The sequence below is a fragment of the Oncorhynchus gorbuscha genome, linkage group LG12 (assembly GCF_021184085.1).
Source record: "Oncorhynchus gorbuscha isolate QuinsamMale2020 ecotype Even-year linkage group LG12, OgorEven_v1.0, whole genome shotgun sequence".
NCBI classification, from domain to species: domain Eukaryota; kingdom Metazoa; phylum Chordata; class Actinopteri; order Salmoniformes; family Salmonidae; genus Oncorhynchus; species Oncorhynchus gorbuscha.
Window position 1 is genome coordinate 71,361,212 of NC_060184.1, and position 27,898 is coordinate 71,389,109.

General features: G+C 41.2%; 1 protein-coding gene across 4 annotated transcripts in view; it reads left to right on the plus strand.

Annotated features, from left to right (window-relative positions):
- Positions 1 to 900: 900 nt before the first annotated feature.
- LOC123991355 (5'-AMP-activated protein kinase subunit gamma-1-like) overlaps positions 901 to 27,898 on the plus strand; it is a 126,098-nt gene continuing 99,100 nt past the window's right edge. Inside the window, exons 1-3 of one of the 4 annotated variants that reach the window (XM_046292864.1) lie at positions 901 to 1,227; positions 4,432 to 4,503; positions 14,470 to 14,752. In XM_046292864.1, the coding sequence (XP_046148820.1) occupies positions 4,450 to 4,503; positions 14,470 to 14,752 (337 nt within the window). In that variant the 5' untranslated portion in view covers positions 901 to 1,227; positions 4,432 to 4,449. The remainder of the gene's footprint in view (positions 1,228 to 4,431; positions 4,504 to 14,469; positions 14,753 to 27,898) is intronic. The other 3 variants (XM_046292861.1, XM_046292860.1, XM_046292859.1) reach the window with 3 other exon arrangements.

Here is a 27,898-nt window from a genome sequence, read left to right on the forward strand (position 1 = left end):
GAAACAAAGACATGTCTTCTGAAACTCGTCAGTCTATTCTTGTTCTGAGAAATGAAGGCTATTCCATGCGAGAAATTGCCAAGAAACTGAAGATCCTGTACAAAGCTCTGTACTACTCCCTTCACAGAAGAGCACAAACTGGCTAAGGTGCCGCTGTAGGCCCTCTTTGGTTGGGGACAGAAGCACCAGATCATCAGCAAACAGTAGACATTTGACTTCAGATTCTAGTAGGGTGAGGCTGGGGTTGTTCTAGTGCCCTCGCGAATTCGTTGATATATATGTTGAAGGGGGTGGGGCTTAAGATGCATCCCTGTCTCACCCCCTGTCCATGTGGAAAGAAATGTGTGTTTTTAGCCAATTTTAACCACACACTTGTTGTTTGGGTACATGGATTTTATAATGTTGACTGTTTTTCTCCCAAAACCATTTTCTATCAATTTGTTTAGCGGACCCTCATGCCAAATTGAGTTTGTCAATTAGGGTGTGCAGGGTAAACACGTGGTCAGTTTTTTGGTAAAAAGCCAATTTCACATTTGCTCAAGCCAATTTCACATTTCCCTGAGGAAATGTATGAGTCTGCTGTTAATGATAATGCTGAGGATTTTCCCAAGGTTGCTGTTGATGTATATCCCCAGTAGTTACTGGGATCAAATTTGTCTCCACTTCTGTGGATTGGGTGATCAGTCCTTGGTCTCTCTCTCTCTCTCTCTCTCTCTCTCTCTCTCTCTCTCTCTCTCTCTCTCTCTCTCTCTCTCTGTCTCTCTCTCAGGGAGGTGCAACTCCACCCCCCCACCCCGGCCCTGCATGTCTAGCCTGTCTTCTCCTGGGGACTGGCTTGAGATTCATCAAATAGGATTTGCAAGCGCTTAAGGCAGCACTTTTGTTGACTATCTCATTACAGCATAGCTAAGTACTCGTTAGGCAACACTGGACTAGCCTTGCGCTCAGAGAATGGAAAGGGTATAAGACTTGTTTTTTAAAGCTCAAACAGATTAGCATCGCTGGGGATAGGTTTTTCTCTTGATCAGAAAGACAGAGTTTTTTCAGACTAATTTTCAAGGCTGGAGGACAGGTCAAAGTGAGCTCATCTCTTGGGGGAAGGAAGGTTTTTCTCCACTTGTTGTCATTCTGCTCTTGTCTGTATGCTGATAAGAAGCCTCAGTGCTGCAGGACCATACGCACAACAGAGGGGATTTTGCTTGTCGTTCTGCACTTTGGGAGTAGAAGGTAAATTACAAGTATGTGAGTGTTGAGTTGGGTTTGTGTTCTAGTTTAAGGGTATGCAAAGAGGTAATGGGGATTGGAACGTGTGCTTGAGAAGAAAAAGTCCCTTTGGGTATTTTTGTTACAAGATTCTAAATGTGGCTCAGAATATATGGTTGCTGGATCCACTGTGGGAGCTGGATCCACTGTAGTAGCTGAACCCACTGTCAGAGCTGTACCCACTGTCGGAGCTGGACCCACTCTAGTAGCTGGACCCACTGTCGGAGCTGGACCCACTCTAGTAGCTGGATCCACTCTAGTAGCTGGATCCACTGTAGTAGCTGGATCCACTCTAGTAGCTGGATCCACTATAGTAGCTGGACCTACTGTTGTAGCTGTACCCACTGTCGGAGCTGTACCCACTGTAGTAGCTGGACCCACTGTAGTAGCTGGATCCACTCTAGTAGCTGGATCCACTCTAGTAGCTGGATCCACTGTAGTAGCTGGATCCACTGTAGTAGCTGGATCCACTCTAGTAGCTGGATCCACTGTAGTAGCTGGATCCACTCTAGTAGCTGGATCCACTGTAGTAGCTGGATCCACTCTAGTAGCTGGATCCACTGTAGTAGCTGGATCTAATGGTGCAATTTCCCATTTGCCATTATTTTTCAGATGTAGAATTATTTCCCCCCTGTGTTGTAAACCAGGAGTGGGGAATATTGTCCTACAATGGCAGGTGTAAGTGAGGCTTTTGTTCCAACCAAGCAGTAACACAGATGATCCCAGGGACTACAGATGGAAACTGATGACTACAAAACTGTCTGTCTGGCTAAGTCTGGCACATTTACAGAAATGTTGATTCCATGTACATTGTCCCTGTTAAATAAATGTAATAATTGAAATTAAATTCCATTCATAACTGTCTTGATTGATGACTGGGATAAGTTGATTAGTAGAAACCGCACTGTTACTGCTTGCCTGCAATGAAAGCACAAAATCAAATTCAAATCTTTAGTACTTTTTTTCCATTTACAGGTGAAGCTAACTACTGGAAGTAGACTACTTTTTAAAAATAAATTAAAATAAAATATCAGTGTATGAAAATATTAGGCAATTATTTCCATTACTTTTCAGAATGAAACCTACCTAATTCTCATGATACTATTATTGTGTTTACTCGGCTAAATTATACATTCTGTTAACATTTTACTCCAGAGTGATCTATTTTTGCAATTTGAAGTGTACAACATATCGATATGATAATTTTTCACGACGTAGTGGTTAAGTAGTGGTTCAGTAAACTATGTTTCTTAACAGTATCTTTAATGTAGCTCAACTTACAGTGTGAAGTCTTTTGTAGTTTGGTAGGCTATATTTTCAGAGTGGCTTCCCCAACACTGCTCCTAGGGTAAGACTCAGGATACATTTCATTTCTTTAAAAGTTTCATTATCTACAATCTTTATTAAAAAAAATATATAATCATGTGATACAAGATACAAAATAATACAATCAGGATTAAGCATTATGTTATGGAATTTACTTTCATTGTGTGTAGATGTCATGTGGCCTTCAGCGGAGTGGCCTAACCTGGAGTTGTTGTGTCTTGGGCTGTGTTTTTTTCCATTTTAAGAGTGTGTACTGTGGACAGCAGACACCAAGATAGGGTCTGGCGCAGGCATCAAGGTTGAACAGATGTGGCCAGACTAGAGTCACTAGAGCTGAAGGTCACCTTGATGGCTGTGATGTCACTGAGGATCTCTGGGAGTTAGGATGTCATTCATTTGTGGCTGTCATCATTAAGATTATTGGGTAGGGATGGGGATGGCCTTAATTTGTGTACATGATTGACTCAAGATTGGACCTGTCAGCCAGTTGTCATCAACAACAAGGAGTTATTTGTATCTAGGTAAGATTTGTTCTCCTGACACAATTCGGTTGAGAATGTTCTACATGTATTTTACAGATCGGTAGGGTTCGCATGGCTTGGGTGACACCATTGACCTCTGGCAGGATCCCCCCACCCCCCTTCACAACTGTTTTGTCGCTGTTGATTGAGTCAGTGGTCATTTCTAGGGTTCTAAGTGTGATATTTGATTCTTGCTGATTCACGTTTAGTAGGGCTTTAGCATGTTAATGAGGTTTAGCACACTGCACAATGGGACTCATTCCAAGCGGTTCTTTGAGTAGCGTTGTCCATTAAACTCTCCATTCACAGTCCTCTCCATGGAGAAAGAACTTGGAGAGGCATTGTGTGTAAGTTTGCCTTTGAATGTAAGATGGATTGTAGTAACCCCCTCACAGCAACGGAAAGCTTGATGTTCTGTATACTTTATTTTAGGGCTTTAAAACAATATTTATTTATATCTTGAAGAAATGTGTGTGTTTATTTTACGACATACAGTGAGCTCCAAAAGTATTGGGAAAATGACCATTTTGTTGTTGTTTTGGCTCTGTACACTTTGGATTTGAAATGATACAACGATGTTAAAGTGCAGACTGTCAGCTTTAATTTGAAGGTATTTTCATCCATATTGTGTGAACCGTTTAGAAAAGTAAGCACTTTTTGTACATACTTTTTTGTATAAATTAAGTATTTGGTCCCATTTCAGGGGACTAACATTATTAGGACAAATCCACCTATGTGTATTAAAGTAGTCAAACGTTAAGTATTTGGTCCCATATTTCTAGCATGCAATGATTACATCAAGCTTGTGGCTCTACAAACTTGTTGGATGCATTTGCTGTTTGTTTGGTTGTGTTTCAGATTATTTTGTACCCAATGGGGTACCCAATCTGTCGTTCTGCCCCTGAACAGGCAGTTAACCCACTGTTCCTAGGCCGTCATTGAAAATAAGAATTTGTTCTTAACTGACTTGCCTGGTTAAATAAAGGTTTAAAAAATATATTTTAAAAAATGGTAAATAATGTATTGTGCCAATTTGGAGTCACATTTATTGTAAATAAGAATATAATATGTTTCTAAACAATTCTACCATGATTACGGATAGTCCTGAATGAAACGTGAAGGGGGGGGGTGGTATGATATGTGTGCGTCTGTAATATACATACTTCAGAAATCTAATTTGATGTTATACAAATGGTGGCGTGGCAAACAGATTCTGCCACTTTATGTAGTATGACTTTGCTGATAAATGATTGAAGGTGAAGGTGGTGGTCTTTTTACACTAATGCCCATCTAAACCTGGTGCTCTCTCTTTGTTCTACAGGACCTCAGCTCATTTGCCATGCCCTTCTTGGAGGGAGATGCCGCCCATATGGATACAGACGGCATACGGAAGGTAAAGTGGTGTCCCTAGGTACACCCTCATCAGCTCAGTGTGCTCTGAGAAAATATCTATTTTTATTTTGGAGGAAATCCAGCGATAGTTGGTGTTCCTTTAGCCTGGTGATCCAGTTTGGATGTGCTACAGCCAACTCCTCTCTTGTGATTGTGCCAATGATACTGTGGTTGGCTACAGCACGTACAGTTTTGGACCAGGCTCGGGTTAGTCACAAAGGCCATCATTTGGTACTTCAATTCTGTTTTCATTGAGGAAAATAGAAATTAAAAGCATCCCCAACTCAGTTAACATAGTCTTGATTAAAACCTCAATCTTTCATCATTACATATTTAAATTCGGGAAATGGCCCTGACCTCACACTGAAAAAAAACCATGACGCCTTTGATATGATGACTGCTCTGTGGGGATAATGTGGTCAGTCACACAGAGGACGTAAGCTGAGCCAGACCTGTCAATCAAGAGCCTGGTGCTGAGTCATTGGGTTAGAGCAGGACTTGAGAGTACTGGTGCTGAGTCATTGGGTTAGAGCAGGACCTGAGAGTACTGGTGCTGAGTCATTGGGTTAGAGCAGGACCTGAGAGTACTGGTGCTGAGTCATTGGGTTAGAGCGGGACCTAAGAGTACTGGTGCTGAGTCATTGGGTTAGAGCAGGACTTGAGAGTACTGGTGCTGAGTCATTGGGTTAGAGCGGGACCTGGGAGTACTGGTGCTGAGTCATTGGGTTAGAGCGGGACCTGAGAGTACTGGTGCTGAGTCATTGGGTTAGAGCGGGACCTGAGAGTACTGGTGCTGAGTCATTAGGTTAGAGCAGGACCTGAGAGTACTGGTGCTGAGTCATTGGGTTAGAGCGGGACCTGAGAGTGCTGGTGCTGAGTCATTGGGTTAGAGCGGTGTCATGTTTGACCTGAGAGTGCTGGTGCTTATTTGAGTCATTGCTCCCAGCTGTTCCTATTCCCCTAATCATCATTTAGTCTTCCCACACCTGTTCCCGATCCTTTCCCCTGGACCTGAGAGTACTGGTGCTGAGTCATTAGGTTAGAGTCATTAGGTTAGAGAGGACCTGAGAGTACTGGTGCTGAGTCATTGGGTTAGAGCGGGACCTGAGAGTGCTGGTGCTGAGTCATTGGGTTAGAGCGTAATCTGAGAGTACTGGTGCTGAGTCATTGAGTTAGAGCGGGACCTGAGAGTACTGTTGCTGAGTCATTGGGTTAGAGCAGGACCTGAGAGTACTGGTGCTGAGTCATTGGGTTAGAGCGGGACCTGAGAGTACTGGTGCTGAGTCATTGGGTTAGAGCAGGACCTGAGAGTACTGGCGCTGAGTCATTGGGTTAGAGCGGGACCTGAGAGTACTGGTGCTGAGTCATTGGGTTAGAGCGGGACCTGAGAGTACTGGTGCTGAGTCATTGGGTTGGAGCGGGACCTGAGAGTACTGGTGCTGAGTCATTGGGTTAGAGCAGGACCTGAGAGTACTGGTGCTGAGTCATTGGGTTAGAGCGGGACCTGAGAGTACTGGTGCTGAGTCATTGGGTTAGAGCGGGATCTGAGAGTACTGGTGCTGAGTCATTGTGTTAGAGCAGGACCTGAGAGTACTGGTGCTGAGTCATTGGGTTAGAGCGGGACCTGAGAGTACTGGTGCTGAGTCATTGGGTTAGAGCGGGATCTGAGAGTACTGGTGCTGAGTCATTGGGTTAGAGCGGGACCTGAGAGTACTGTGAGTACTGGTGCTGAGTCATTGGGTTAGAGCGGGACCTGAGAGTACTGGAGCTGAGTCATTGGGTTAGAGCGGGACCTGAGAGTACTGGTGCTGAGTCATTGGGTTAGAGCAGGACCTGAGAGTACTGGCGCTGAGTCATTGGGTTAGAGCGGGACCTGAGAGTACTGGTGCTGAGTCATTGGGTTAGAGCAGGACCTGAGAGTACTGGTGCTGAGTCATTGGGTTAGAGCGGGACCTGAGAGTACTGGTGCTGAGTCATTGGGTTAGAGCAGGACCTGAGAGTACTGGTGCTGAGTCATTGGGTTAGAGCGGGACCTGAGAGTACTGGTGCTGAGTCATTGGGTTAGAGCAGGACCTGAGAGTACTGGTGCTGATTCATTGGGTTAGAGCGGGACCTGAGAGTACTGAGAGTACTGGTGCTGAGTCATTGGGTTAGAGCGGGACCTGAGAGTACTGGTGCTGAGTCATTGGGTTAGAGCAGGACCTGAGAGTACTGGTGCTGAGTCATTGGGTTAGAGCGGGACCTGAGAGTACTGGTGCTGAGTCATTGGGTTAGAGCGGGACCTGAGAGTACTGTTGCTGAGTCATTGGGTTAGAGCAGGACTTGAGAGTACTGGTGCTGAGTCCTTGGGTTAGAGCGGGACCTGAGAGTACTGGTGCTGAGTCATTGGGTTAGAGCGGGACCTGAGAGTACTGGTGCTGAGTCATTGGGTTAGAGCGGGACCTGAGAGTACTGGTGCTGAGTCATTGGTGTGGTCCTGTGTAGCTCAGTTGGTAGAGCATGGCGCTTGTAACGCCAGGGTAGTGGGTTCGATCCCCGGGACCACCCATACGTAGAATGTATGCACACATGACTGTAAGTCGCTTTGGATAAAAGCGTCTGCTAAATGGCATATTATTATTATTATTATTATTATTATATTATTGGGTTAGAACGGGACCTGAGAGTACTGGTGCTGAGTCATTGGGTTAGAGCGAGACCTGAGAGTATTGATGCTGAGTCATTGGGTTAGAGCAGGACCTGAGAGTACTGGTGCTGAGTCCTTGGGTTAGAGCGAGACCTGAGAGTATTGGTGCTGAGTCATTGGGTTAGAGCAGGACCTGAGAGTACTGGTGCTGAGTCATTGGGTTGAATGCACAAATTGTTTATTGAACACAGCAAATGGGGAGTGCAGAACTGGGGCAACTCAAAATCCAGAAAAGAGACGTTAAATTCTACAACCACCTAAAAGGAAGCAATTCCCAAACCTTCCATAACAAAGCCATCACCTACAGAGAGATGAACCTGGAGAAGAGTCCCCTAAGCAAGCATGTCCTGGGGCTCTGTTCACAAAGACAAACACACCCCACAGAGCCCCAGGACAGCAGCACAATTAGACCCAAGCAAATCATGAGAAAACAAAAAGATAATTACTTGACACATTGGAAAGAATTAACAAAAAAACTAAGCAAACTAAAATGCTATTTGTCCCTAAACAGAGAGTACACAGTGGCAGAATACTTGACCCCTGTGACTGACCCAAACTTAAGGAAAGCTTTGACTATGTACAGACTCAGTGAGACTAGCCTTTTGAACTCCCACACACAAACTCACTAAAATACAATCTGATAGGTGTACGTGCATGCAGTGCACACACACATTTTTCAATTAATAAAGTGGCAGAGATGTCATTAGGAGACATGTTACAGTAGGCCTACCTGTCAATAAAAGGACTGAAGATCTCCCAGGTGGTGCAATTCAGAGTTGGATGTCTCTTACTTGGCAGTGTTCCATATCCAATCAATAATCTAATTCGTTGTTCTCATTTAGGTGTTTCCAATATTACTCTTAATTGGATGTGGTTACACTTACATTCTCTTACATTTTCTGTCATTTAGCAGACGCTCTTATCCAGAATGACTTAAAGGAGCAATTAGGGTTAAGTGCCTTGTACAATGGCACATTGTCAAACCATTGACTTTTTGGTTATTGGCCCAATGCTCTTAACCGCTAGGCTACCAGTCTTACACTGTGTTCTAATAACCTGGTCTGGAATGAAGCCTCTTAACTCTTTGTGTTGTTAGGCCACTGTTGTTAGGCCAAGCAACATCCTAGCACCAACAGGATCAGTTGAAACCAATAGAAGCCAAACTCTTTTAAGTGGAGGGCAAGAGAGCTAGATGCGAGGTGGCCACACACCTTGCCTAATGCTAGATGAAACCCTGCTGTATGGTAGGCCTATACACAGGAGCACAACATTCACTGGGTCCCCCCACATTCTGAAATTGCATTTTTGTTCCCCCCAGTTTTATCATTGGAATGTGATACAAAACGAGGCAACAATGTGCTTTAGGACCATGCTGACGCCTCCAAGTGGAGTGCTTGTCCGACCAGGTATTTTTTTTTAAAGAACAAATATATTTGATGCCCCCCCCACTTCGAAAACCAAAGTTGCACACCTGCCAAAACATAACCTTGTGCAGTATTGCCTGATTGAAGGTGAGGGTGTGTTGGGATGTGAACAACAGAAAATGCAATGATAGTGGTTCCCTTCGAGTGTAGTCAGTGTTTATATTTATGAGTTAAGTCTTATCTCAGACAGAATCCTCTCTGTGTCGTCCTGCATCTCACCTTGGAGCATGAAGGTCCAACCCCTTTTTACTGGATTTGAAGCGGAAGCTACAGGGACGACTATCAATCAGAGAAAAAACACCAAGGAAACCAGTGAAGGCTGTAGAGAAAGATAAATAAGATGATAGCTTTCAAGGATGTAGAGTGTGGTGGATTATTCCCCTCCCAAGGTTTTAGTATATTTAGTACATATCCTATTTTATTCCCATGGTTTCTCGTACTGACTGCTGCTTTACCTCGTTGCTGAACTGTACCTAATACACAACAGTAGGTTTGTTTATAGTAAATATAGCCCTGGCATTGCTTCTCATATTTTTTCCAGATTGTTATTTTAGATTATGTCCTCACCTCAAGCTTGTTGTTTGTTTTTTTTACACACATTTCAGTGTGTGTTTGTGCACAAGCATGTGTGTGTGTGTGTGTATTTGTACATATGTTTTTTGTTTTCCTAATTCTGCCATGGGATTGGCTTAAGTTTTGGACATAGGCCAAAAACATGAGGCTGCAATGTCATTTAAATGGAGTATATCAGCATGTTTGTGTAACACCTGAACATAAGAAAGGGTTGGACACTTATCAAATGAAGTAAATAAATATTGTTTTCTCAGTCAGAGTAATAGGCCTAGTGGTTTACAGTTCAAAACCAGCATTACAGTGCAAGAATAACCAGTCCATTCCGACTAGACTTTCCCTTCTAAGTGGTTCAAGCAACAAAGCTACTCTCAAAGCTACTCTGGCACCAAATGACCGATCAAATGACGAAGCTCTGGACTAAGGTCTCCCAATATAACATTTTCTAGGCAAGTACCTCAAGCAACAAGGACTAATATGGACTAATAAACATTAAAGTGGGAGTGACCTGGTACATAAATGCATATAAATCAGACATGGTTATTCATATTGATACAACACTTGATATGCCTGTTCCAAACACTGTCAAGACTCAACGTATACAAGAACAATAAGAACTACCACATGGTGGCGCTATAATTGCCACAAATTTATATCTAAAGATCTGTTTGACTCAGAGTCATGGAATTGGCACACGTGCTCAGGGATGTGAGTCTAAATAACCTGCAGAGTATGCTTATGTTTGGCTGCATGGTGGAGATGTTGGATGGGGGAAAACATTAATGCAAGCTCATTGGCTAATAGTGGCCATGTTGTTTAAGCTACAGTCTTGTAAAATGTTGCGTTTAAAGATGCGCGTCTATAGATGCTATATACCAAACCTGGTGCCGATCCTTCACATAGTTCTGGAAAAGAAGACATTTAAAGTAGTTAACATCATTAAACCGGGTCCAAAAACCCATCAAAAACGTATCACACGATCTGTTTGATTTGAGTTGTGATATTTGGCAGGCATGTTGAGTACAGAATTAGCTCATCCAAAGGCAACTAGAAAACATTGTCCTAATGGTGGCGCTGTGGTGCTATAGGGCTTGAACCCCGCCATGGCTGCTTGCAGCTTTTGTATATTCTCAGTTTAATGTTCTTCATATAAATCTCTATACTCTTACTGCATACCTTAAAAGCTTATGCGTGTGATTTGATGCAACCCTGAAGCCATCTATGTCCATCGGTATATTAATATGTATAAAGGGGAAACTGAGTCACTCCTCACATTGATTATACTTTTGAATTATTATATTTTTTAATCTAATCCAATGCCATCACCAGCCTTTAGCTCTAATCTATCGTCGTTAATGGACCATTTGCCCCCGAATCGAAAGCTCCCAACTTGGCTTGAACATTGTAATTATTCAGCAAAGACCAAATCTCGGTTAACCCAGAACTAAAATCTTGCGTAATTTGGTCAGATGCTTTGTTTACATAGTCTGTCAATGAGATTAGAGAAGACGTACAATACATTTCTGGGAATCGTCTTGTTATCCCAGAAACTCCCAGACAGCATAACAGACTCTTTATTGCATTATTAGATAATGAACAGTTTGCATTAATAAAAGCTTTTGATGCACCTCCCTCTCTAACTCAGCTGCTTACTGAAAGGGGCAAGTTTAGTCGATATTTTAAATGATTTCAAGAATGTTCCTGATTTCAAATGGAGAGTAGAGAGAATTATCACAATAACGATGAATTGAACCATAAGTGTATAACATAAATGTGCACCACAATATATTTTTTATATTACCCTTAAAACCCTCTACAGTCTAGGCCCTGTCATGTAGTAACCAAAAAAGTGTTAAACAAATCCAAATGTATTTACATTTCTCAACCAGCTTCATGAGGTAGTCACCCTGAATACATTTCAATTAATAGGTGTGCCTTATTAAAAGTACATTTAGGGAATTTATTTCCCTCTAGGTGTGTGTGTGTGTGTGTGTGTGTGTGTGTGTGTGTGTGTGTGTGTGTGTGTGTGTGTGTGTGTGTGTGTGTGTGTGTGTGTGTGTGTGTGTGTGTGTGTGTGTGTGTGTGTGTGTGTGTGTGTGTGTGTGTGTGTGTGTGTGTTTAGGCTAACGTAGGCTAATGTGATTAGCATGAGGTTGTAAGTAACAAAAACATTTCCCATGACACAGACATATCTGGTATGAACAGAAAGCTTACATTCTTGTTAATCTAACTGCACTGTCCAATTTACAGTGAAAGAATACCATGCTATTGTTTGAGGAGAGTGCACATTTATGAACTTGAAAATGTATCAATAAACCAATTAGGCACATTTGGGCAGACTTGATACAACATTTTGAACAGAAATGCAATGGTTAATTGGATAAGTCTAAAACTTTGCACATACACTGATGCTGTCTAGAGGCCAATGTCTAAATGGTGCCTAAGCTGCAATAATTCATTGTGGCCTTTCTCTTGCATTTCAAAGATGATGGAATAAAACTTTTTTTTTTAAACATCAGACCGGTAGAAATCTGTCCTTTTGTCTGATGAGGTGTAGGTTAACAGATGATATCCGCATTTGTGGTTCCCACCGTGAAGCATGGAGGAAGAGGTGTGATGGTGTGTTGGTGCTTTGCTGGTGACACTGTCAGTGATTTATTTAGAATTCAAGGCACACTTAACCAGCATGGTTACCACAGCATCCTGCAGTGATAAGCCATTCCATCTGGTTTGCGTTTAGTGGGACTACCATTTGTTTTTCAACAGGACAATGACTCAAAACACACCTCCAGGCTGTCTAAGGGCTATTTTACCAAGATGGAGAGTGATGGTGTGCTGCATCAGAGGACCTGGCCTCCATAATCACCTGAACACAACTCAATTGAGATGGTTTGAGATGAGTTGGGCCGCAGAGTGAAGGAAAAGCAGCCAACAAGTGCTCAGAATTTGTGGGAACAACTTCAAGACTGTTGGGAAAGCATTCCAGGTGACTACCTCATGAAGCTGGTTGTGAGAATGCCAAGAGTGTGTAAAGCTGTCATCAAGGCAAAGGATGGCTACTTGGAAGAATCTGAAATATAAAATATATTTTAATTTGTTTAACACTTTTTTTGTCACTACATGATTCCATATGTGTTATTTCATAGTGTTGATGTCTTCACTATTATTCTGCAATGTAGAAAATAGTACAAATAAAGAAATCATTGAATATGTAGGTGTGTCCAAATTTTTGACAGGTACTGAAAATACATATATTTATTAAACATTCAACTACATGGAAGAACGTGGAACAGCAGATAGTCCCCAAAAATAATCTAAGGGACATTTATTCCTCAGTGTCTGTCCTATTCTGAGAGATATACACAGTTGAAGTCAGAAGTTTACATACACTTAGGTTGGAGTCATTACAACACGTTTTTCAACCACTCTACAAATTTCTTGTTAACAAACTATAGATTTTGCAGGTCAGTTAGGACATCTACTTTGTGCATGACACAAGTCATTTTTCCAACAATTGTTAACATACAGATTATTTCACTTATACTTCGCTGTATCACAATTCCAGTGGGTCAGAAGTTCACATAAACTAAGTTGACTGTGCCTTTAAACAGCTTGGAAAATTCCAGAAAATGATGTCATGGCTTTAGAAGCTTCTGATATGCTAATTGACATCATTTGAGTCAATTGGAGGTTTACCTGTGGATGCATTTCAAGGCCTACCTTCAAACTCAGTGCCTCTCTGCTTGACCTAAGAAAAATAATTGTAGACCTCCACAAGTCTGGTTCATCCTTGGGAGCAATTTCCAAATGCCTGAAGGTACCACGTTCATCTGTACATACAATAGTACACAAGTATAAACACCATGGGACCACACAGCCGTCATACCGCTCAGGAAGGACATGCCTTCTGTCTCCTAGAGATGAACGTACTTTGGTGCGAAAAGTGCAAATCAATCCCAGAACAACAGCAAAGGACCTTGTGAAGATGCTGGAGGAAACAGGTACAAAAGTATCTATATCCACAGTAAAACAAGTCCTATATCGACATAACTTGAAAGGCCACTCAGCAAGGAAGAAGCCACTGCTCCAAAACTGCCATAAAAAAAGCCAGACTACGGTTTGCAACTGTACATGGAGACAAAGATGCGTACTTTTTGTAGACATGTCCTCTGGTCTGATGAAACAAAAATAGAATTGTTTGGCCATAATGACCATCGTTATGTTTGGAGGAAAAAGAGGGAGGCTTGCAAGCTGAAGAACACCATCCCAACCGTGAAGCACGAGGGTGGCAGCATCTTGCTGTAGGGGTGCTTTGCTGCAAGAGGGACAGGTGCACTTCACAAAATAGATGGCATCATGAAAATGGAAAATTATGTGGATGGATTGAAGCAACATCTCAAGACATCAGTCAGGAAGTTAAAGCTTGGTTGCAAATGGGTCTTGCAAATGAACATTACCGCAAGCATACTTCCAAAGCTGTGGCAAAATGGCTTAAAGACAACAAAGTCAAGGTAGTTGGGCAATTTCCCCATCAACAAACACCCATAGCAAACGTATTACATTTCAAACTTCACATTTATCTAGTAGGGCCCTAGAGGTTATTTATTGGAATGAACTATATCAGCAAATTGTCCATGATAAGTGGTCGGTTTGTTTGGTATCGATAATCTTTGGTTTATATTCCCAGCTCTAGTTCGTAGTCCTGCTAATAATCAATGCTCTATCTATCTGACCAGGAAAACATTACAAGAAACTTGTAAGTCAGGACAGGATATTTGTGACATTGAACCCATTTTTTAGGCTTCACAAAATCCCTGCCTTTGTGTATTGAAGATTGGACACCCCCGTGAATGCAGAGTGATAGAAAACCAGGTTTAATATGTTTTCTTGATTGTATCTATCTCTTGAAACAGATAGTGGGAGCTATTTCCTCTTAATAAGGAATGGCATTGAAATAACATTTGAGTAGTTGAATAGCTATATAGAATTGTGCATTTTGTATTTATTAGAGTTTCAGGCTACTTTTCTGTGATGCACCTACATCAATGTCTTGCCTCAGTAACTTCAGAATATGCACAGTTACACCAGATTCAAAATGGTTCAGTAGATTCTGGCCTGATGTAACATGGAAATTATGTCTTCTGCAAATATTACAGAATGTCAAACATAGTCTGGATCTTAATCGTCACTCTCTCAGCTCGCTGCTGTGGGGCCGTGTTGTCAAAAGAGAGTAGAAAAAACACATGACCTAGAAAGCAATTGGTTAACTCTTTGTTTTCTCCCTCAGGGTGGAGGGAGTTGCCACTCAGTCAGCCCGACGAAAGGTTTCTTCACCCGGGGACCCTTCAGTCGGCCCTCCAGTCCCAAGTCAGCCACTGCCAGGACCAAGAACAGCCCAGGCTCATCCAAAACCATCTTCCCCTACCCTTCGTCCCAACAGGACTCCCCACCCAAGTCGTCTCGTCGCCTGAGCTTCAGCGGCATCTTCCGCTCCTCCTCCAGGGACTCTACCTCTAACTCCACCTCCACCTCTCCCGTCAGCGTCAAGGTCTTCTCCAGGGCCAGGAAAGGTAAGGCCAGTTGCTCTGTGTGTAACAGGGTTGGTTCAGTGAACCACGCTCGCATGATCTGTCACCTTCTATGAAAAAATGGAGAGTTGTGTTAGCTCCCCGACTTAATGCCTAGGCTTTAGCTCAAAGGGCTAATATAATACAGTCGCACTCGGGAAACATGGATTCGAACTCTGGTCAGTCACATATGTGCAGTATTTGTCTGAAGGGCGGGAACAGAATACAAACTACAACATAGCTCAAATTATTCCTCTGCTGGTGTGGTAGTTAGTGTTGTGTACTTTTAGGTTGTTTTAGTAGATGGAAATGCCTGCATTGTCTATTGGGCAAGTGGTTGAGGGGGGTGATGCTCATTCCTGTTGGTTGTGATGGGTCAACCCTGTGGAAATGCTGCCAAATGGGTATGATTGTGATATTCATCGTCATTTGACAGAAAATAAGTAATTTAGTTGCGTTCGATCATGAAATTAGTTTTTCTTCTATAGTCTACAGCAGGGTTCCCCAACTGGTGGCCCGAATTTGGCCCGCAGGTGGTTTCTGAGCAAAATAAATAAATATATATATTTTCTTATTATTATAATTTTTTATTGTTAGACATAAAATCAAATCAAATGTATTTATAAAGCTTCTTACATTAGCTGAAATCTCAAAGTGCGCGTAGGTATGTACAGCAGGACCAAATGGGAAAGATAGGTAGGAGCAAGCCCATGTAATGCTTTGTAGGGTAGCAGTAACCTTGAAATCAGCCCTTGCCTTAACCTCTTAGGTCGAACTGGGACGCATGCGTCCCATCTAGACATCTGGAAATGCAAATGCGCTACGCTAAATGCTAATAGCACTCGTTAAAACTCAAACGTTCATTAAAACACACATGCAGGGTACTGAATTAAAGCTACACTCGTTGTGAATCCAGCCAACAAGTCAGATTTTTAAAATGTTTTTCGGCGAAAGCATGAGAAGCTATTATCTGATAGCATGCAACACCCCAAAAGACCAGAAGGGGACCTAAACAAAATAATTAGCATAGTCGGCGCTACACAAAACGCAGAAATAAAATATAAAACATTCATTACCTTTGACGATCTTCTTTGTTGGCACTCCTAGATGTCCGATAAACATCACTATTGGGTCTTTTTCGATTAAATCGGTCCATATATAGCCTAGATATCGATCTATGAAGACTGTGTGAGCAAGGAAAAAAACTGTGTTCTATAACGCAACGTCATTTTTTTAATTAAAAAAGTCGACGATAAACTTTCACAAAACACTTCGAAATACTTTTGTAATGCAACTTTAGGTATTAGTAAACGTTAAAAATCTATCAAATTGATCACGGGGCGATGTATATTCAATAGCTTCACGTCTTCAAATCATGTTCAGAAATTTCTACTCCAATTCTCAGTGATTTCTACTCTTGTTCGTTTGACCAAGAAACAAAGCCTAGGCAATTGACAAGACTGTTGACATCGTGTGGAAGCTGTAGGAATTGCAATCTCGGCTCCAGGTAATGTGGTTTCCATTCAACCAATACGTTCAAGTGGCGCATTGATATATTTTCCAATTCTCAGTGATCAGATTTTCCTGCGCTTTTCGATGAAACGCACGTTCTGTTATAGTCACAGCCGTGATTTAACCAGTTTTAGAAACGTCTGAGTGTTTTCTATCCACACATACTAATCATATGCATATACTATATTCCTGGCAGGGCGCTGAAATGTTGGCGATTTTTAACAGAATGGTCGAAAAAGTAGGGGGTAGGATCAACACAGGAAGCTAGCCTATCTACACTGATAAAATTTTGATACATTTTTTTGGTTCTAGTCAAGATTCTAGCAACCGTGTTTAGCACTAACTGAAGTTTATTTAGTGCTTTATCCTGGTATCTGGAAAGTAGAGCATTGCAGTAGTCTAACCTAGAAAGGACAAAAGCATGGATACAATTTTCTGCATCATTTTTGGACAGAAGGTTTCTGATTTTTGCAATGTTACGTAGATGGAAAAAAGCTGTCCTTGAAATAGTCTTGATATGTTCGTCAACAGAGAGATTTGGGTCCAGAGTAATGCAGAGGTCCTTCACAGTTTTATTTGAGACAAATGTACAACCATCAAGATTAAAAGACTGTAGAAATACCAGGAAATCAGCTCCAATTGATTTTAATTTAAGAGATGTATTCCCACGCAAAATATATTTGATTTTAAATTGAACCTTTGTTTAACTAGGCAAGGTAGTTGAGAACATTTTTTTTTTACAATGATTGCCTACACCGGCCAAACACGGACAACTGTGTGCCGCCCTATGTGACTCCCAATCACGGCTGGTTGTGATACAGCCTGGATGCGAATCCAGGGTGTCTGTAGTGACACCTCAAGCACTGAGATGCAGTGCCTTAGACCGCTGCGCCGCTCGGCAGTGTAATAATAGAGAGACACGTGATCGTATACAAATGTAAGCAAGGTTTGAAGTTATTATGTTTTAGTCAAGCATTATATCTGTTTGGGCTTCTTGCGGTCAATTTGCAGTCTACAAATTATTTGTAATTTTGTTCCGGCCCCCCACCCATTCGCTCAAGAAAAAAACCGCCTGCGGCTGAATCTAGTTGATGATCCCTGGTCTAGAACAGTGTTTCCCAACCCTGGTCCTCCAGTACCCCCAACAGTACACAGTTTTGCTGTAGCCCTTGTCAAACACACCTCATTTAACTCATTGAGGGCTTGATGATCAGTTGACAAGTTGAATCAGGCTGACAATAAAATGTATGCTGTTGTGGGCAGGGGCGCAACTTTCACTGGGTACTTTCATGTTCTGAAATGTCATTTTTGTCCCCCTCAGTTTTATCATTTGAATGTGATACAAAATGAGGCAACGGTGTGCTTTAGGACGATGCAGAGCCTACGAGCTGTCGGGAAGGCTGTTTGGACTGGCAAAAATAAAGAAGATACTAATAATAATGTCCCCCCCTCTTCTAAAACCGAAGGTGTGCCCTCGGCTGTGGGTACTCCAGGACCAGGGTTGGGAAACACTGGTCTCGAGTTGGATATTGTTGCTGTCAGAGGAGATGGTGTTTCTGTGGGGCTGATGTTGGACTTGCTAGCCGGGTGGATGTACGTTCTGTCTCTCACCTACCACATATTTACATTGACTTGCAGTTGCATCCCTTCTCATTCGCCTCCTCATTTCAGAGTACATGGTAGAGCAACATGAGTTTAGTGTTTTAATTACATGCCTTTAAAAAAAATCTATAAAACATACCAGGTGTGTAGATCTCTGTATGACTGTTATTTTGGCATTGTCACGGCTTGGCAAGAGACCCTCCTTAGGGTGAAGATTTAGTAATTGAATCACTCAGTTTTAGCTAACTTTTGTTATATTATTGATATAAGCCTGCACATGCTGGTTGCCATTATAACTGACGCCCGTAATGATGGCTTGTGCATCTGTGCAGTATGAGAGCATTATTACAAGACTTACTAGAGATAAATTAATGTCCTAGAAACACGCAACCATCCATGTTGTTTTTTTCACACGTACCATCTTAAAGGCAATGTTGTTTTTTCAGACGTACCATCTTAAAGGCAATGTTGTTTTTTCACACGTACCATCTTAAAGGCAATGTTGTTTTTTCACACGTACCATCTTAAAGGCAATGTTGTTTTTTCACACGTACCATCTTGAAGGCAATGTTGTTTTTTTCACACGTACCATCTTAAAGGCAATGTTGCTTTTTTCACACGTACCATCTTGAAGGCCATGTTGTTTTTTTCACACGTACCATCTTAAAGGTAATGTTGTTTTTTCACACGTACCATCTTAAAGGCAATGTTGTTTTTTCACACGTACCATCTTAAAGGCAATGTTGTTTTTTCACACGTACCATCTTAAAGGCAATGTTGTTTTTTCACACGTACCATCTTAAAGGCAATGTTGTTTTTTTCACACGTACCATCTTAAAGGCAATGTTGTTTTTTCACACGTACCATCTTAAAGGCGATGTTTTTTTTTCACACGTACCATCTTAAAGGCAATGTTGTTTTTTCACACGTACCATCTTAAAGGCAATGTTGTTTTTTCACACGTACCATCTTAAAGGCAATGTTGTTTTTTCACACGTACCATCTTAAAGGCAATGTTGTTTTTTCACACCTACCATCTTAAAGGCAATGCTGTTTTTTTCACACGTACCATCTTAAAGGCAATGTTGTTTTTTCACACGTACCATCTTAAAGGCAATGTTGTTTTTTCACACGTACCATCTTAAAGGCAATGTTGTTTTTTCACACGTACCATCTTAAAGGCAATGTTGTTTTTTTCACACGTACCATCTTAAAGGCAATGTTTTTTTTTTCACACGTACCATTTTAAAGGCAATGTTGTTTTTTTCACACGTACCATTTTGAAGGCAATGTTGTTTTTTCAGACCTCACCCTATAGAAGATTAATGAGTCGTTTAGTGATAGTTTGTCTTCATGAATAGCTTTGTGGGTGTAATCCAGTACAGAGGCCCTGCTTTGCTTGAATTCAATGAGCTAGATCTATGGACTGAGTTCCTAAAAATAAACAGTCACAGGGACCATTTTTCCTTTTGAAGATATCTTATAATATCTACTATATGTAAATGACATCATTGGGATACGTACAGAACATGCACACATTGTCTGTCTGTTGAGAAAAGTAAGATTACTTTGACATTAGGGTGTAATGGTTATGGAGACTGAAGTCCTCTAGACCATCTATGATAGTTAGATAGAGACAGATTCTTTTCCATTTTTCCAGGCAGTGTGTAAATGCCTCCAGAGCAACATCGAGGTCCTACTATCTGTACTGTATTACATTCCATAAAGTTGACTCAAATGTTTGCTTACTGACAGAGTGTAGGAGTAGGCAGCTCTGCAGTTGTTAGATTTGGCTTGTTTTTTTCTCCTACAGTTTAAAGACATCGGCATTCGTTTTATTTGTCACAGGTTTTAGTTTACATCTGCAGTTGGTTGTTTTGTCTGACTTCAAATGGCTAATTATAAAAAGGATCTTGTTTACAACTGTCTTTTTTTTAAGTCGTTTTTTTTTTGGGGGGGGGGGTTCTTCATAGTTACAATGTAAATGTTGATTGAATCCTATTTGCACAAGTTATATTATACATTAAAATATAACATGGGAAGGACCAAAGTGATTCCTGCTGAAATCTATCATTTGTGCTCTATCTCCAAGTTGTTACAGTTTCCACTGCTCTTGTCACTATGTGTTACTGTACCTGAGATAGTGTGAGGTGTTATTGGCTGAAGCTGATAATAATAAACCAGAGGTCATGGGTGTGTGCCATGGGTATGTAGTTTTACCAGTGGAGGCTGATGAGGGGAGGAGTAAATGGAATGGTATCAAACACATGGAAACCGCATGTTTGATACCATTCCATTCATTCTGTTACTAATAGCCTCCACTGAGTTTTACTATGTTTTTTTCCAGTCAGTCCTACAGAGCATGTATTCTTACAGTCTTGGTTCTTGACTCTTGACTCTTGAATTTTCCACTTCTCCACCTACTGGATAAATAAACAAACTAAATGATTGGCTTTTAGGAGAATATGTATCTCAGATGAATAGAGAGAAAATCAAATAGATTTGATCATACCCTGACAATGTCCAGTGATTTGTTCGGCTACCAAATACCTCTGTTTTCTGACTCTTTTCGAGAAAACACAGTGATTGTTGAGGGAGATTCAGTGTTCGTAATAGGTTTGATAAAAATTATTCAAATCCAAGATGTTACAGATGTAGGATCTTAATTTGAGCAAGTTTGCTACAGCATGTCAGCGACCCATATCGTCCAAAATGTTATACTTTTGACTCATCTGTCCAAAGAACATTCTTCCAAGAGTCTTGATGATCATCCAGGTGCTTCCAGACACTTTTTGACAAACATGAGTCAACTTTCTGGACGACATGGGTCTCTTTATGTCTGGCAAAAACCAAACAATGTATTCCACAGTAAGAACCTCATGCCAACGGTCAATCATGGTGGTGGTAGTGTGATGGTTTGTGGATGCGTTGCTGCCTCAGGACCTGGACGACTTGCCTTAATAGAAGGAACCATGAATTCTACTATGTATCAGATAAATCTACAGGAGAATGTCTGGCCATCTGTCTGTGAGGTGAAGCTGAAGAACAGCTGGGTCATGCAGCAAGACAATGATCCAAAACATACAATCAAGTCTACATTATTTTTTTTTTATATATATATATTTTTTTTTCAGTTTTGTAATGGCCTAGTCAAAGTCCAGGCCTAATCCCATTTGAGATGTTGTGGCAGGACTTGAAATGAGTAATTCATGCTTGGAAACCCACAAATGTCGCTGAATTAAAGCAGTTCTGCATGCAAGAGTGGGCCAAAATTCCCCCACAGCGATGTGAGAGACTGCACAACTACAGGAAGCATTTTATTGCAGTCATTGCATCTAAATATGGCACAACCAGTTATTGAGTGTAAGGAGGCAATTACTTTTTCAAACAGTGGGATTGGGTGTTGCATAACTTTGTTAATTAAATAAATAAAATAAGTATAATTATTTTGTGTTATTTGTAAACTCAGGTTCCTTTTATCTAATATTAGGTTTTGGTTGAAAATCTGATAACATTCAGTATCAAAAACTTGCAAATATAGAGAAAATCAGAAAGGAGGCAAATACTTTTTCCTTCTAGGATTTTGCCTGTACTTAGCTCTATTCCATTTATTGTTATCTTAAAAATCCTTAGCCCTTGCCGAAGACAAGCACACCCATAACATGTTGCAGCCATGCTTGAAAATATGGAGAGTGTGTCAAGTTCTGACCTTAGTTCCTTTCTATGTCTTTGTGTTAGGTTGGTCAGGGCATGAGTTGGGGTGGGTAATCTATGTCCTTTTCTAGGTTGTTATATTTCTCCAGTGCCTTGCGAAAGTATTCAGCCCCCTTGAACTTTGCGACCTTTTGCCACATTTCAGGCTTCAAACATAAAGATATAAAACTGTATTTTTTTGTGAAGAATCAACAAGTGGGACACAATCATGAAGTGGAGCGACATTTATTGGATATTTCAAACTTTTTTAACAAATCAAAAACTGAAAAATTGGGCGTGCAAAATTATTCAGCCCCTTTACTTTCAGTGCAGCAAACTCTCTCCAGAAGTTCAGTGAGGATCTCTGAATGATCCAATGTTGACCTAAATGACTAATGATGATAAATACAATCCACCTGTGTGTAATCAAGTCTCCATATAAATGCACCTGCACTGTGATAGTCTCAGAGGTCTGTTAAAAGCGCAGAGAGCATCATGAAGAACAAGGAACACACCAGGCAGGTCCGAGATACTGTTGTGAAGAAGTTTAAAGCCGGATTAGGATACAAAAATATTTCCCAAGCTTTAAACATCCCAAGGAGCACTGTGCAAGCGATAATATTGAAATGGAAGGAGTATCAGACCACTGCAAATCTACCAAGACCTGGCCGTCCCTCTAAACGTTCAGCTCATACAAGGAGAAGACTGATCAGAGATGCAGCCAAGAGGCCCATGATCACTCTGGATGAACTGCAGAGATCTACAGCTGAGGTGGGAGACTCTGTCCATAGGACAACAATCAGTCGTATATTGCACAAATCTGACCTTTATGGAAGAGTGGCAAGAAGAAAGCCATTTCTTAAAGATATCCATAAAAAGTGTTGTTTAAAGTTTGCCACAAGCCACCTGGGAGACACACCAAACATGTGGAAGAAGGTGCTCTGGTCAGATGAAACCAAAATTGAACTTTTTGGCAACAATGCAAAACGTTATGTTTGGCGTAAAAGCAACACAGCTCATCACCCTGAACACACCATCCCCACTGTCAAACATGGTGGTGGCAGCATCATGGTTTGGGCCTGCTTGTCTTCAGCAGGGAAAGGGAAGATGGTTAAAATTGATGGGAAGATGGATGGAGTCAAATACAGGACCATTCTGGAAGAAAACCTGATGGAGTCTGCAAAAGACCTGAGACTGGGACGGAGATTTCTCTTCCAACAAGACAATGATCAAAAACATAAAGCAAAATCTACAATGGAATGGTTCAAAAATAAAGGTGTTAGAATGGCCAAGTCAAAGTCCAGACCTGAATCCAATCGAGAATCTGTGGAAAGAACTGAAAACTGCTGTTCACAAATGCTCTCCATCCAACCTCACTGAGCTCGAGCTGTTTTGCAAGGAGGAATGGGAAAAAATGTCAGTCTCTCAATGTGCAAAACTGATAGAGACATTCCCCAAGCGACTTACAGCTGTAATCGCAGCAAAAGGTGGCGCTACAAAGTATTAACTTAAGGGGGCTGAATAATTTTGCACGCCCAATTTTTCAGTTTTTGATTTGTTAAAAAAGTTTGAAATATCCAATAAATGTCGTTCCACTTCATGATTGTGTCCCACTTGTTGTTGATTCTTCACAAAAAAATACAGTTTTATATCTTTATGTTTGAAGCCTGAAATGTGGCAAAAGGTCGCAAAGTTCAAGGGGGCCGAATACTTTCGCAAGGCACTGTACATAATTGTCCTCTCTCATGATGCCATCTATTTTGTGAAGTGCACCTGCCCCTCTTGCAGCAAAGCACCCCCACAATATGATACTGCCACCCTCGTGCTTCATGGTTGGGATGGTGTTCTTCAGCTTGAAAGCCTCCCCCTTTTTCCTCCAAACATAACGATGGTCATTATGGCCAAACAATTCAATTTTTGTTTCATCAGGCCAGAGGATATTTCTCCAAAAAGTACGATCTTTGTCCCCATGTACAGTTGCAAACCATAGTCTGGCTTTTCTATGGTGGTTTTGGAGCAGTGGCTTCTTCCTTGCTGAGAGGCCTTTCAGGTTATGTTGATATATGACTCGTTTTACTGTGGATATAGATATTTAGTGCCTGTTTCTTCCAACATCTTCACAAGGTCCTTTGCTGTTGTTCTGGGATTGATTTGCATTTTTCGCACCAAAATACGTTAATCATTAGGAGACAGAGTACGTCTCCTTCCTGAGCGGTATGACGGCTGTGTGGTCCCATGGTGTTTATACTTGATGAACGTGGTACCTTCAGGTGTTTGGAAATTGCTACTAAGGATGAATCAGACTTTTAGAGGTCTACAATTTTATTTCTGAGGTCTTGGCAGATTTCTTCTGATTTTCCCATGATGTCAAGCAAAGAGGCACTGAGTTTGAAGATAGGCCTTGAAATACATCCACAGGTGCACCTCCAATTTGTCAGGATTTGGCCAGGGTTGTTCCGGTTTTTGGTCACTAGATGCCCCCATTGTGCCTTTTGACCTTTTGTTTTCCCTTGATCCCCATTATTATTTGCACCTGTGCCTCGTTTCCCCTGATTGTATTTAAACCCTTTGTTTTCCTCTGTTCTTTGCTCTGTGTTTGTATGTTAGCACCCAGCCCTAGTACTCTGAGAACTCTTGTTGATCCCGGTGGACTCTCTTGTGGAATTCTGTTTTTTGTTCTTGTTTGTTTGTTTTTTGAGTATCTTTTGAGGCTTTTTGTGCTTTACCTTCCACCTTGTGGATTTACCTTTTTTGTCTTGGAGGATTACCTTTTTTCTTGTAGGATTCCTTTTGAGGTTGTGGAGTTACATGTTTTCCTGAAGAACTTCACTTTTTACTTCATTAAATACACTGTCTCAAGTACTGCTGTGTCTGCCTCATCTTCTGGGTTTTGCCGACTATTCGTGGCTCAGTTGGTTAAGTGACTGTTTCTCACTCCGGAGACCCGGGTTCGTAACCGGGTCCTGACACAATTGACTCGAATTAGGTCAATTAGCATATCAGAAGCTTATAAAGCCATGAAATTATTTTCTGGAATTTTCCAAGCTGTTTAAAGGCACAGTCAACTTAATGTATGTGAACTTCTGACCCACTGGAATTGTGATACAGTGAATTATACGTGAAATAATCTGTCTGTTAACAATTGTTGGAAAAATTACCGTCATGGTCATCATAATGAGGAGACCAAGGCGCAGCGTAGTAAGAGTAAATCTTCTTTGTAAGTCGCTCTGGATAAGAGCGTCTGCTAAACGACTTAAATGTAAATGTTCTTTAATTAAAGAACGAACGCTGAACAAAACTAACAAAACAACAAAATGAACTGTGAAGCTAATATGGCTAGTGCAGAACAGGCAACTAAACATAGAATAACAACCCACAAAATACCCAAGGAATATGGCTACCTAAATTCGGTCCCCAATCAGAGACAACGATAAACAGCTGCCTCTGATTGAGAACCAATCTAGGCAACCATAGACATATAAACCGCTAGACATAGAAAAACCCTAGACAATGCAAAAACGAAACAAACCACCCTCGTCACACCCTGACCTAACCAAATTAATAAAGAAATCAAAGATAACTAAGGTCAGGGCGTGACAATTACTTGTGTCATGCACAAAGTAGATGCCCTAACCGATTTGACAAAACTATATTTTGTTAACAAGTTATTTGTGGAGTGGTTGAAAAACGAGTTTTAATGACACCAACCTAAGTGGTTGTAAACTTCCGACTTCAACTGTATGTACAAAATCTACATCTTGAAGAAATATGAATCTCAAAGAAATGTTAAAAACTTGCATAGGTTGAATATTCTGTCCTCCTGCCGAGTTTAAAGTGTGTTCAACAATTACCCTTTATATACACACTTCACAGCTAAGTTGAGCTACATTATGTTTCTGAACCATAACTCCAAAAAGCACATTTAGTTGATGCATAATAATTATGATCAAGGAAGGAACATTGAAATTTTACTTACCCAAGCTCATACACATATTCAGACAGAGATAAATTACCAAATAATATAGGGAAACTTTGCTTGGAGCCAGCTGATATAATGCATTATGAGGCTGTCTAACATACTATAATTGAATACGTGTGTCTTTATAATGATCATGGGATTTTAAGTCAGTTGTAAAATCGGCAGACATCCTGGCCTGTATTACTAACTAACAAACTAAAAGCCCATAACACCGAACATAAAGGATCCTTTATTGAGGATAAATGATGAATGATGAAGCCATTCGTTGAAAGCTAAAGTTAAATTATCAGTGAAATAGTTTATGTTCTCCAGACAAATTAGGGTTAGTTAAATTACCCATGTTAATTGCCATAGTAGTATCATGAGTAAGGTAGTTATGTAGCACTTACCACTCAATTGTGTAGAGAAATTAAACAGGGCAATAAGTAATACATGTTTTAAGTAATCTTTTAACACCCAAAGCTCTCTCTAGCAAACTTGTGTTTGACACGTCACTACAAAAACAATTTGGTAGATTGTCGAGAACCTGATTTGCAAATGTACGAATATGAGCAAAATCATTTGCATAACTTTTCAGCCTCATATATACTTCTACAACAAGGCAAAGTGTTGGTCCCATGTTTCATGAGCTAAAATAATAAGAACCCAGAAATGTTCCATTTGTGGACGTGATCATTACACAGGTGCACCTTGTGCTGGGGACAATAAAAAGCCACTCTAAAATGTGCAGTTTTGTCACACAACACAAAGTCACAGATGTTTTGATGGAACATGCAATTGGTGTGCTGACTGCAGGGATGTCCACCAGTGCTGTTGCCAGATAATTAAATGTTAATTTCTCTACCATAAGCCACCTCCAACGTCATTTTAGAGAATTTGGCAGTACGTGCAATCGGCTTCATAACTGCAGACCACGTGTAACCACTCCAGCCCAGGACCTCCACATCCGGCTTCTTCACCTGCGGGATCGTCTGAGACCAGCCACCCAAGACAGCTGATGAAGCTGTGGGTTTGCACAACCGAAGAAGTTCTGCACAAACTATCAGAAACTGTCTCAGGGTATTTAATCTGCATGCTAGTCGTCCTAAACGGGGTCTTGACCTGACTGCAGTTTGGCATCAAAACCGACTTCAGTGGGCAACTGCTCACCTTCGATGGTGCTCTTTTCGGATGAATCCCGGTTTCAACTGTACCGGGCAAATGGCAAACAGTGTGTACGGGCTTCGTGTGGGCGATCGGTTTGATGATGTCAACGCTGTGAACAGAGTGACCCATGGTGGCGGTGTGGCAGGTATAAGCTACGGACAACGAACACAACTGCATTTTATTTATGGCAGTTTGAATGCACAGAGATACCGTGATGAGGTCGTAGGGCCCATTGTCATGCCATTCATCCACTGCCATCACCACATGTTTCAGCATGATAATGCACAGCCCCATGTTGCAAGGATCTGTACACAATTCCTGGTAGCTGAAAATGTCTCCGTTTTTCCATGGCCGGCATACTCACTAGACATGTCACCAGCTATTGAGCATGTTTGGGATGCTCTGGATCAACGTGTACGACAGCCTTCCAGTTCCTGACAATTTCCAGCAACTTCACACAGCCATTGAAGAGGAGTGGGAAAACAGTCCGCAGTCCACGATCAACAGCCTGATCAACTCTATGTGAAGGAGATGTGTCGGGCTGCAGGAGGCAAATGGTAGTCCATGCCCCTACTTTTTTTGAAGCTATATGTGACCAACAGATGCATATCTGTATTCCCAGTCATGTGAAATTCATAGATTAGAGCCTAACAGCGTCTACCCCCAAGCCATAAGACTCCTGAACAGCTAATTAAATGACTACCCAGACTATTTGCATTGTCCCCTCCCCTCTTTTACACTGTTGCTACTCTCTGTTTATTATTTATGCAAAGTCACTTTAACTCCACCGACATGTACAGTACATATTACCTCAATTACCTTGACTTACCTGTGCCCCTGCACATTTACTCTGTACTGGTACCCCCCGGTGTATAGCCTCGCTACTGTTATTTTACTGCTGCTCTTTAATTACTTGTTTGTTATTTAGATATTTTTTTTTACTTAACACATTTTTCTTAAAACTGCATTGTTGGTTAAGGGCTTTGCAAGTAAGCATTTCACTGTAAGGTTGTATTCGGTGCGTGTGACAAATACAATTTTATTTGATTTAATGAATTTACTTCAATTGACTGATTTCCATATATGAACTGTAACGCAGTAAAATCTTTGAAATTGTTGCATGTAGCGTTTATTTTTATTCAGTGTATTTATTATACCGGGGTGGCAGGTAGTGTAGTGGTTAGAGCAGTGGACTAGTAACCTAAAGGTTGCAAGAT